We start from the raw sequence: 12,535 nt of genomic DNA, 5'->3' as shown, positions 1-12,535 counted from the left end.
TACCTTCCTAAAAAATAGTTAAAACTACTCAGAGCTACTCCAGCTGTTAGTGAGATCTTTCGGTACAGACAGACAGACAAACTTTTCAATCAAGCTTTTAATCTAGAATAAGATTAATTTTGTATATCCTAATCGGGGATGTATATTAATTTGTCAATGATAATAAAAAAGAAAGGCTGGGTTTTTTTGTTTGCCAAAATTGGGTCAAAATCATATTGTTGGTTGGTTTGGTTGGGACAACTTTAGCAATCAACATACCACCAAAACATGCCTGATTTGCCAGGCAAGGAGGGGATATTGGACCTGTTATTACACAGGTACCCAAAGTTTTAAAATATTGTATTATTCTTTAGCTTCACAATTTTGTGAACTTTTATCGAATTTTTATTGCTTGGTTTATTTAATTGAGTGTCCAAACGTTTCAATCACTAATTTACTTATTTACAAAATAGATAATTTTGTGTATCATCATTGGGGATGTGTATAAATTTATCGTCCAATGTCTTAAGATCTCTGTGATTTCATAGACATGGGGTTATTTATCGCTTCGTATTATAGGCAGCTTTCCGCGAATATTTAAATGAAAAATAACAAGATTAAAACCAGTTTTGTTAGCCCAAACTTTTTTATAATAATATTTTTACATGCCTTTGCGTTTCTAATTAATACCATTCTGTAAATCTATTTTATTTAAAAGTGTATGAGTATTTGGATCTACTGCAGTTCACGGTAAAATATTGCTGGTAACGAATTTTGTTCAAAATCTATGAATTTTAAAGGCTGCTAGCTGCCAAACGGCTGAACGTACAGATCATACCCGCATTCCATTTTAAGCGGTATAAGAAGGCCTACAAATAATCTGGAATAGCAAAGATCCAAAGATGCACAGAAGAAGCTTCACTGAATTAAGAAAAAACGCGTAAATTAGTCCTTTTTCGCGCATTTCTCTGCACTGCGAGATAATTATGCATTATTGATTTATGGCTATTCCAGATTATTTGTAGGCCTTCTTATGCTGCTTAAAACAGTGTGCGGGCATGATCTGTACGTTCAGCCGTTTGGCAGCTTTACCGTAGATCCGAGTTTTTTTTCCTTAAGATCTCATAAACGACTGGAAATACAAAGCCGTATTAAGTTCTGAAATAATAATTTTAAATGGACATTAAGTTACAAATATACATCAAAGGTTTTTTGGTTAAAATATCGAGGAACATAGATAGATTTTAAATATTAAAATTTTTATATAATCATGTTTTAAAAGAAGCAATTACTTTACTTTAAGAAAATTACTTTCTTACAAAAAATGTGCTGATGAATAGCTTTTACTAAAAAAATAGTGTTTTCTAGATTCAGCTACTTTTAAATTAGCAAAACATATCACACAATAAACTTTCAATAATTAAAACTCTATGATACAAAGTTTAAAAAAGGTTTAAAATGTTTTTATTGCACCTAAGGGGGTGGGGGGAGAGGCAAAACCATCCTTAGAAATACACCAATAAGGGATTTTTAGGGATCTTACCAGACAAACAAACACCTTAATATGTTTTAGGAATTGATTCAGACATACTTGGATCTTACACCAGATTTTCATGTACACTATTAAAACGCAGGGAGTAAGGGAGGGGACAATGGGGTCTTAATTCAATATAAGAGTTATCAAAGAAAGGGCATGAAATCCAGTTTAATCCAATAAATTTGTAGGAAATTATATAGATTGTTAATTGAATAATAGATTTCCATAGCGTCATGTAAAGTGAAATCACAACTTGCTTTTGATGAAATATATTGAAGTTTTTTTGGTGAGATTTTTATATTAAAAGATTTATGGAACCAGCCAGCTGCTAGCAAGAATATGACTGCCCCTTTTTATTCTGTTTATTTCCCTTGCCCCTTACCCCCACCTCCCTTCTCCCTTCTCCCCGTCTGCTACATTCCAAACTAACACAACGAGTGTTTATTTCCCTTCCCCCCACTTCCCTTATCCCTTCTCCCCGTCTGCAATATTCAAAACATACATAACGAGTAGCGGCATTTCATGCGCAAGTCCCTAAACTCAGTCAAAAACTGCTAAATTCTTGCACATTCCCTTTAAGCCAGTCCCCAAAGTCTGAGACTCCTAAAAATTGAATATTCGATCCATTGTCCCCTCCCTTACTCCCTGATTAAAACGAAACTTGTAGCTAGCTAAAATTACGATCCACCCCGCGGCCCATTCACCTCTGTTACCCCTTTTCTCTCCTCCTACCGGATGGATGAACTGACCAATAAATTATTCCATGTTACCAACCTAACCTGTCATAATATTCACATAAATTCTAGAATCCTATGTTTTAGGCTATTTTTGTACATATATTTGAACAGCGTGTATAAACATAAAAAAGAGATAATTAGATTTAATGGTAATCACTAGGTCAGAAAAAGTCAGAAAGAAAACAAAATTCTTAAAAAAGAATTAAATAAGTTTGAGGGTATCTAGTAAAATCTCAAAAACGGCTTGTTGATTAGATTGTTCTGGGTTAGGGTTAAGGCTTTTTCAAAATATGTCGATTCCCTATCATATAATTGTGGGGGGGGGGGAGCTGACAATCCACCCCTCCAATCCATTGGCTGAGCCTTTATAGGGTATGGGGGTAGCTAATTAAAAATTGTCCATCTTTAAAATGGATTTATTATTACTTGGATCTTGCACCAGGTTGTCATGTACAATGACACGGAAATTAACAACCTAAAATGATGACAATTTTTCCACTGTCATAATATCCACTTACATATATTCTACAATCATTATCTTTGAGTAGAAAAAAATATAGAATTATGGTCGTTAATTTGACAAAATAATATTTCTTTCTAATATCTTTCCCCGTCTTTACTTGTTTTTACAATGAGAAAGATTAAGAAGTTGAAAAAACAAATCAATTCTTTTGACAATACATTCTCAATTCTTTTTTAAAAATTCAAAAATAAATCATAAAATAGTTATTTATCACATCGTATTATAAACAGATTTTCTCAGATATAAAATTTAAAATTATTAATTAAAACCAGTTAGCCCGGTCCTTCGGCCCCTCAGGGCTAAAAAAATTGGTATATCTTATCATATATTCGTGGAAAATTGACAGTAATACAATGTTATACATGATTTTTCAGTATTGTTTGTAACCGGTTCTTACCCAGCGGACATTAAACGGTTTCGAAGCCATAATGGAAATTATTTTATTATTAAAAAACAAACTTTGTTGATGTTCATTTGTTTAAGACATTATAATATCTATCTTATTAGATAGAAACAAAAAATGTAAATTTTTTGAAGGATTTGGATTGGACTCAAAACTTAAAATTCTTATTTATTTTATTTTTCAGGTTTGATTGTTTGGGGTCTCGATTGCTTGAAGGTGGTTTCGCCTGGTGGGTTAACAGGTATTGATTATTTTTATAGCATAACTACTCTAAAAGATTGTCTGTTTATCTATTGTTTCGCTTATATCTATCCTTGTATATGTAGACCTTTTTAAATACTCTACTTATAAATACTTAGGTTGTAAAACACCATATATTTAAAACTAAAAAACACCTTTTTCTAATAGTGAAGGTCCGTTATGATTTCTCGGCTTCTTTTTAAGATACACGGCTGAAACCATTTCTTCAACATTCCAGTCATTAAGGAGCACAATTAACTATTAACATCCATGGCGGTCAGACTGCTTTTTAGCATGTTTTGGCCATTTTTATATTTTTACATTTTTACAATTTTTGATGTAAACGTTATCTTTAAAAAGATATCGAGAAAACTGCAGAGTAGCCTCACTTTTCAAACTTACGTTGCAAAAAAATTGCACTGATTTCTGGTAAATGTAATTGGCTTATTTTCAATGCAAAATGTATCTATCTATTTATTTGAATACATACATTATCAATCATCTAATTATCTATCAATTTATCCATCTAATCAACATTAATTTAACTATCCATCCACCCATCCATTTATCCATCCATCCATCCATCCATCCATCCATCCATCCATCCATCCATCCATCCATCCATCCATCCATCCATCCATCCATCCATCCATCCATCCATCCATCCATCCATCCATCCATCCATCCATCCATCCATCCATCCGTCCATCCATCCATCCATCCATCCATCCATCCATCCATCCATCCATCCATCCATCCATCCATCCATCCATCCATCCATCCGTCCATCCATCCATCCATCCATCCATCCATCCATCCATCCATCCATCCATCCATCCATCCATCCATCCATCCATCCATCCATCCATCCATCCATCCATCCATCCATCCATCCATCCATCCATCCATCCATCCATCCATCCATCCATCCATCCATCCATCCATCCATCCATCCATCCACCCATCCATCCATCCATCCATCCATCCTTCCATCCATCCATCCATCTATCCATCCATCCATCCATCCATCCATCCATCTATCCATCCATCCATTCATCCATCCATTCATCCATCCATTCATCCATCCATTCATCCATCCATCCATCTATCCATCAATCTATCTATCCAACCATCCATTACCCAATTAATCATCCATTTATCCATCCAATCATCAATTTATCTATCTAAACATCCATACATCTATCCAACAAATGCATTTATCTATCTATTTATCCATCTAATCATTAATTTTTTTATCTATTTATCCATCTCTTCATCAATTCATCCATCCATTTATTCATCTAACTATCTATCCATGAAACTTTAATCTATTTACCTATCTATATATTTATCTATCTATCTATAGATCTATCTATATATCTAACTAACTATCTATTCATTTATCTATCAATTTATCTGCACTGATTTCTTAGTAAATATAATTTATTTATTTCGAACAGTGCAAAAAATTTGCAATAACAACTTGCAATAGTTTTTTATCAGGGCTCGGCAGCCGCTTGCCTGCCGCCTGTAAGCCTTGGGGAAATCAACCCTTTACCATTTAAAAACCAGCTGGAAGTCTACAACTGAACCAAATATGGCAATCCCTCTTCTCAAACAAATATATTTAAACTATTCAAATAGGTTTAAATTTGAGACTTAGTCACGGCTGACGAGTGGCTGCCGAGCTCTGTTTTTTTTTCAAATCTATTTTATTTATGAAAAATAAGTAGATGTCTGTCTGTCTGTCTGTTTTTGTATCACGGTCCTTATCAGAGGACTAGAGAAATACAGAGAGGGAGGGGACACTAGCCTGTTTATTACACTAGTCCCCAAAATTTTATAATAACGTTATTTTATTCTTTGGCCTTACAACTTTGGGTACTTCGATTGTCCAAACGTACCAACCACGAATTAAAATCTACACTAAGGGATAATTTGTGTATCAGGGATGTACATTAATTTATCGGCAATCGTCTTATCCCTTTAGATCTCTGGGACATTTATTTTTATGTTTTATACCAGTGCAGTGGTGTGCACAGGGTTTTGTCAGGAGTGCGTCCTTGTTAATTTTTTTTGCTGAAAATGCAATAAATATTGGTTTTCTGTTGTCTTAACAAATTAATTTATTATAAAAATTAGGGCAATACAAAATTGACAAAGTTGTTTTGCTTGAGATAGGAAAAATAAGGAAAAAGCTTACAATTTTTTTAATTAGAACAACTAAATGTTTTATGCATTATCCTAATAAAGTGTGTGTACCAAAGGATCTCGCTAACCACTAAACCAATATGGTTCTCCTTTTCAGGATAGCTTAACATATGTCCTTGTTTATATTTTACCACCCTCCCAAGAGAAATCGCCAATAGAAAAAAATGTTCCACTTCCCAAAAAAACAATTTTTAAAACATTTTCTTTTTAAAACTAAAATTTTGAATATAGAAAATTGTTACAGTTAAAATATATTTTCTTTGCTTTTTAAAATTTTACTTCACATGCTATTTGTTCATACTCATAAAAGATGACTTTAGACCCTGTAATCAGTTTTTACATTCTATATATATTATAACTCTATTGCTTTGCTTTGGAAGGACGAGAAAATAGACGCATTGTAACAATGATTATCACGTTATATAGTAACGTAGCTTTCAAAAAGGTTTTAGTTTAAGATTAGACAACTGGTTTAATTCATATGCTACTATTTACTTTAGGGTTTGTAAGACCTATCCATAAACAACCATTAAATGCTCGGTATTTGTCATTAAGTTAAAAAAGATGTCTTACAAGTTGAGCTTTTTCATAAATATTATAAACTGAATCTATAATGTTGTCTTTTAATATTATTCAACTCTTTTTAAAAATATATTTTTATTGATAAAGTTTTTAAAAAGAAAAAAAGGTTGTAGGACAAAATGTGAGAAATTGGAAGGTTTGAACAATAAAGTTATAGAACAATAGATTAAGATTTGTAAAATTTAATTGTGTAAAAAATGATATATGAAGAAAACAATAGAAGGCTCCAAAATTTATGTCATACAAATAATATAAATCAGAAAGAAGCTTAGGATCTTGGTAACCGTTTGACCCATTTGGTTCTGCTATTAAAGTAATAGAAAAGAGGGGGTACGAGTATACATAACTCTATCCACGGGGTGGGGACCCTGTGTCGACTCTTAATTTGGTCTTTGAATATCAGCCAATAGCGTTGGACAGCCAAGTCGCTACAAAAGAACATTAAGCAATTTTTGAGACAAAAAAGGTCCCCACTACTTGAGCCAGGTAGTTGTCTGGATTTTACATCTATGTTAATACATTTAATGTTCTTCAAAAATATATATATATATATATCATAGGCCAACAGAAAAAAAACAACATCTTTCAACCCCTAAACAACAAAAATTGTTGGTATATAAGGAAAGATCATATTTTTAAAAAATAATAAATGGGGGGGGGGTGATATGTTAGTTTCAATCTATTTCTGTTCACTCAATTATCTTAGGTTGGACTAAATATGCAAAACAATGAATAGGGGGGGAGGATATGTTAGTTTCAATCTATTTCTGTTAACTCAATTATCTTAGGTTAGACTAAATATGCAAAACAGGAATGGTGGGAGGGGATATGTTAGTCTCAATCTATTTCTGTTAACTCAATTATCTTAGGTTGGACTAAATATGCAAAACAATGAATAGGGGGAGGGGATATGTTAGTTTCAATCTATTTCTGTTAACTCAATTATCTTAGGTTAGACTAAATATGCAAAACAATGAATGAAGGGAGGGGATATGTTAGTTTCAATCTATTTCTGTTAACTCAATTATCTTAGGTTGGACTAAATATGCAAAACAATGAATAGGGGAGGGGATATGTTAGTTTCAATCTATTTCTGTTAACTCAATTATCTTAGGTTGGACTAAATATGCAAAACAATGAATAGGGGGAGGGGATATGTTAGTTTCAATCTATTTCTGTTAACTCAATTATCTTAGGTTAGACTAAATATGCAAAACAATGAATGGGGGGAGGGGATATGTTAGTCTCAATCTATTTCTGTTAACTCAATTATCTTAGGTTGGACTAAATATGCAAAACAATGAATAGGGGGAGGGGATATGTTAGTTTCAATCTATTTCTGTTAACTCAATTATCTTAGGCTAGACTAAATATGCAAAACAATGAATAGGGGGGGAGGATATGTTAGTTTCAATCTATTTCTGTTAACTCAATTATCTTAGGTTGGACTAAATATGCAAAACAATGAATAGGGGAGGGGATATGTTAGTTTCAATCTATTTCTGTTAACTCAATTATCTTAGGTTGGACTAAAAATGCAAAACAATGAATGGGGGGAGGGGATATGTTAGTCTCAATCTATTTCTGTTAACTCAATTATCTTAGGTTAGACTAAATATGCAAAACAATGAATGGGGGGAGGGGATATGTTAGTCTCAATCTATTTCTGTTAACTCAATTATCTTAGGTTAGACTAAATATGCAAAACAATGAATGGGAGAAGGGATATGTTAGTTTCAATCTACTTCTGTTAACTTAATTATTTTAGGTTAGACTAAATATGCAAAACAATGAATGGGGGGAGGAGATATATTATTTTCAATCTATTTTTGTTAACTCAATTATCTTAGGTTAGACTAAATATGCAAAACAATGAATGTTGCTGGGAGTTATATTCTAGTTTCAATCTATTTCTGTTAACTCAATTATCTTAGGTTAGACTAAATATGCAAAACAATGAATGTTGCTGGGAGTTATATTCTAGTTTCAATCTATTTCTGTTAACTCAATTATCTTAGGTTAGACTAAATATGCAAAACAATGAATGTTGCTGGGAGTTATATTCTAGTTTCAATCTATTTCTGTTAACTCAATTATCTTAGGTTGGACTAAAAATGCAAAACAATGAATGGGGGGAGGGGATATGTTAGTTTCAATCTATTTCTGTTAGCTTAATTATCTTAGGTTGGACTAAAAATGCAAAACAATGAATGGGGGGAGAGGATATGTTAGTTTCAATCTATTTCTGTTAGCTTAATTATCTTAGGTTGGACTAAAAATGCAAAACAATGAATGGGGGGAGGGATATGTTAGTTTCAATCTACTTCTGTCAGCTCAATTATTTTAGGTTTGACTAAATAGGCAAAACAATAGATGGGGGGAGGGGATATGTTAGTTTCAATCTACTTCTGTTAACTCAATTATTTTAGGTTTGACTAAATATGCAAAACAATAGATGGGGGGAGGGATATGTTAGTTTCAATCTATTTCTGTTAGCTCAATTATCTTAGGTTAGACTAATTATGCAAAACAATGAATGTTGCTGGGAGTTATATTCTAGTTTCAATCTATTTCTGTTAACTCAATTATCTTAGGTTAGACTAAATATGCAAAACTATCGAAAATCTTTGATCAAACGTCGGCAAAATTGAAATTTATACTTCTTTATTAACAAAAGAAAAGAGAGAGAGAAAGAGAAAGTGAAAGTGGGAGGAGTGAAAAAAGAGAGATTTGATATTCTTTAAAACCGATTGATATCCGCTGGATTAGAACTGGTTCTTGGCCATACGGAAAAATCATAAAAAGCATCTTGTTACAGACAATTTTTTATGAATATTAAATTAAAAATCATAAAATTTACAACTGTTTTTATAAAACGCGCCTTCGGTGCCTTGGGGATAACAAAACTGGTTTTAATCTTATAATTCTTCATTTAATATCAGCGGAAAGCTGTCTATTATACGATACAATAAATTTTTGGAGATTTTTAACATGAATTTGGAAGATTTTTTACAAAAATATTTTTGATGGTTTGGCTACAATATCTAAATTGTATAGCAACGTATCAAATTTTTTAGTGCTGGAGAACGGATGTCAAATTGGGCAGGTATTCATCCTAACCAAACCTTTGCCACAACAGACAACCAGCTGGAACCAGGTAAACATTTTAAGTATCTTGTTTTCGAAACTCTTATTTTAAAAAATGACGTAATTCTATCTATCTATCTATCTATCTATCTATCTATCTATCTATCTATCTATCTATCTATCTATCTATATATCTATCTATCTGTCTATCTATCTATCTATCTATCTATCTAACTATCTATCTATCTATCTTCTATCTATCTATCTATCTATCTATCTATCTATCTATCTATCTATCTATCTATCTATCTATCTATCTATCTATCTATCTATCTATCTATCTATCTATCTATCTATCTATCTATCTATTTATCTATCTATCTATCTATCTATCTATCTATCTATCTATCTATCTATCTATCTATCTATCTATCTATCTATATATCTATCTATCTATCTGTCTGTCTATCTATCTATCTATCTATCTAACTATCTATCTATCTTCTATCTATCTATCTATCTATCTATCTATCTATCTATCTATCTATATATATATCTATCTATCTATCTATCTATCTATCTATCTATCTAACTATCTATCTATCTTCTATCTATCTATCTATCTATTTATCTATCTATCTATATATCTATCTATCTGTCAATCTATCTATCTATCTATCTATCTATCTATCTATTTATCTATCTATCTATCTATCTATCTATCTATCTATCTATCTATCTATCTATCTATCTATCTATCTATCTATCTATCTATCTATCTATCTATCTATCTATCTATCTATCTATCAATCTATCTATCTATCTATCTATCTATCTATCTATCTATCTATCTATCTATCTATCTATCTATCTATCTATCTATCTATCTATCTATCTATCTATCTATCTATCTATCTATCTATCTATCTATCTATCTATCTATCTATCTATCTATCTATCTATCTATCTATCTATCTATCTATCTATCTATCTATCTATCTATCTATCTATCTATCTATCTATCTATCTATCTATCTATCTATCTATCTATCTATCTATCTATCTATCTATCTATCTATCTATCTATCTATCTATCTATCTATCTATCTATCTATCTATCTATCTATCTATCTATCTATCTATCTATCTATCTATCTATCTATCTATCTATCTATCTATCTATCTATCTATCTATCTATCTATCTAACTATCTATCTATCTTCTATCTATCTATCTATCTATCTATCTATCTATCTATCTATATATCTATCTAGTTACTGGCTACTGTCCATGTGGGGTGCAGCGCTCCTGCCAAAATCCTGCCAAACATTGCAATTGTGATTCTCCAGTGAGTATATTTTATTTGCCTTGGTTTAATAGGTCAATAGTAGTTAAAGGAAGTCTGCAGGAAATACACTGCTCTTACAGCTGAAAGACAGCCACAAGTAGACCAAATACCCCAAAATGTAAGCCTCTAGCTCTGATAAAATAAAAACAGTTATATGCATCTTAAAGTGATATTTTAGGGAGTTTAAAATCTTTTAAAAATTTCAAGCACTCATATAAGAAATTTCTTGCAGGCTTCCTTTTAATCAACCTTCTCCCATTTTTAATTGTGAAATTCTGCCTTTGTTATCTTAAATAATTGTAACACTCCTCATATAAAAGTAACAGGATGTCTATCTGTACTGATGGATCTCGCAAACTGACGCCAATGCGGTTATCTTTTGAAGTAAGGCTTCATAGGTCATGGAATGGTTTATAACTATTTTGGGGAAGAGAAATTGTCCTAAAAAATTTACCCCTTCAAAAAAAAAAATTTTGGGAGGGATTTTTAAAAGCGAAGCTTTTCTATAATTAGGGTCGGTCCGTCCGTACGTCCGTCCGTCCGTCCGTACGTACGTCCGTCCGAGATAGATAGCTTTTATTCGTTAATTTAGGCATGTTAGAATTGTCCTATCGATTTCAAACTTTGCATGATGATTCCTGTAGTAGTTGGGTACAATTTAGAAAGCGTAGCAACTCTATAATTATTACCAGAATGTCCGTACGTCCATTTTAAACATGTTGATTTTTCTACTTTTTTAATAACAAATTTTCAAGTGTTCTAATTATCCGTTTGATCTGATTTTTGGTATATTGATTCCTGGGACAACAAAGAACAATATTATAAGCGAAGCAACTCTATAATCAAGTCCAAAAATATAAGTATGTCCATAAACATTATCCTGCTTCAAGCAGTTTTTTAACAAATTTACTTACAATTTTGCTTCGGCTCTTATACTTTTAAATTCGATTATTCAGTTTAGATACTATACAAGTGTTAATGTCCGTTTGTCCTACCGTTTCAGTGCTTCGCTTTTATGGATGTTGTCATCCTTGTTCTTCTTAAAACTAATATTGGAAAAGTGCTGGTATAAAGTTTTCTGCTATGATGTATGTTAAAGTATTGAGTCGAAGACTAAATTGAGTTTACTGAAATGCATAACAGACACACAAACATACTTACACACACTTACACATTTATTTAGAATTTTTAGAGGGTGTCTGATTACATAAGATAATAAAAGCTTTGGATGGGATAGAAAAGGTTTTTAAAAATGTGAATTTATTTCATTTCTGCACAAAAAAGTCTTTTAGGGGTGATTTTTAAAAGCAAATGTAAAACAGCCTAAACCCTACCATAAATTAATGCTTAGCTTAATAAAATATCAACATTATTAACTATAATTTCTGAATAAAAGTATTTTGTTCTAATAGAACTAAAGTTTCAATATGTAAAATATATTTTATGTTCCAATTGTTAAAAAAAAATCCTCTAATTAAATGTTGAAACATTAAAGTAAAAGAATAGAGGAGACATGAGCTATATGTAACTCTACTCGCGGGTTGGGGACCCTATGTAGACTCTCAATTAGGTCTTTGAATATCAGCCAATAGCGACGGAAATATAAACACAGCCAAATCGCCAAAAGAGCAAAAAGCAATGCACTACCTGACGAAAAAGGTTCCAAAAAGGCCCAAAAACTGTCTTGGTTATACATTTATACCTATACATTTATTGCTGAAACTGAACAGAAAATTTTGTAATAAAATGTTGAAACATAGACGAAAAGATACAAAACTTTAATGTATGTTTATATAATACCTACATATAGAAGATATGAGGGATGTAGAGAAAGGACAATGAAACTCTTATTTTTAAGTAATTTAAGTTTTTTTTTTAAATTAAGTTG

General features: G+C 31.7%; 1 protein-coding gene across 1 annotated transcript in view; it reads left to right on the top strand.

The window, feature by feature from the left end:
* LOC145333238 (neurexin-4-like) overlaps window positions 1–12,535 on the top strand; it is a 52,092-nt gene that overhangs the window by 28,498 nt on the left and 11,059 nt on the right. Inside the window, exons 11-13 of the mRNA XM_080178375.1 lie at window positions 3,364–3,420; window positions 9,290–9,369; window positions 10,574–10,647. Coding sequence (XP_080034501.1) covers window positions 3,364–3,420; window positions 9,290–9,369; window positions 10,574–10,647 — 211 coding nt within the window. The remainder of the gene's footprint in view (window positions 1–3,363; window positions 3,421–9,289; window positions 9,370–10,573; window positions 10,648–12,535) is intronic.

Source organism: Acartia tonsa, chromosome 12 (assembly GCF_053477335.1).
Source record: "Acartia tonsa isolate MP-2025a chromosome 12, ASM5347733v1, whole genome shotgun sequence".
NCBI lineage: Eukaryota > Metazoa > Arthropoda > Copepoda > Calanoida > Acartiidae > Acartia > Acartia tonsa.
Note: the sequence above shows the minus strand (reverse complement) of the source record. Positions and strands in the feature narration are given on the sequence as shown.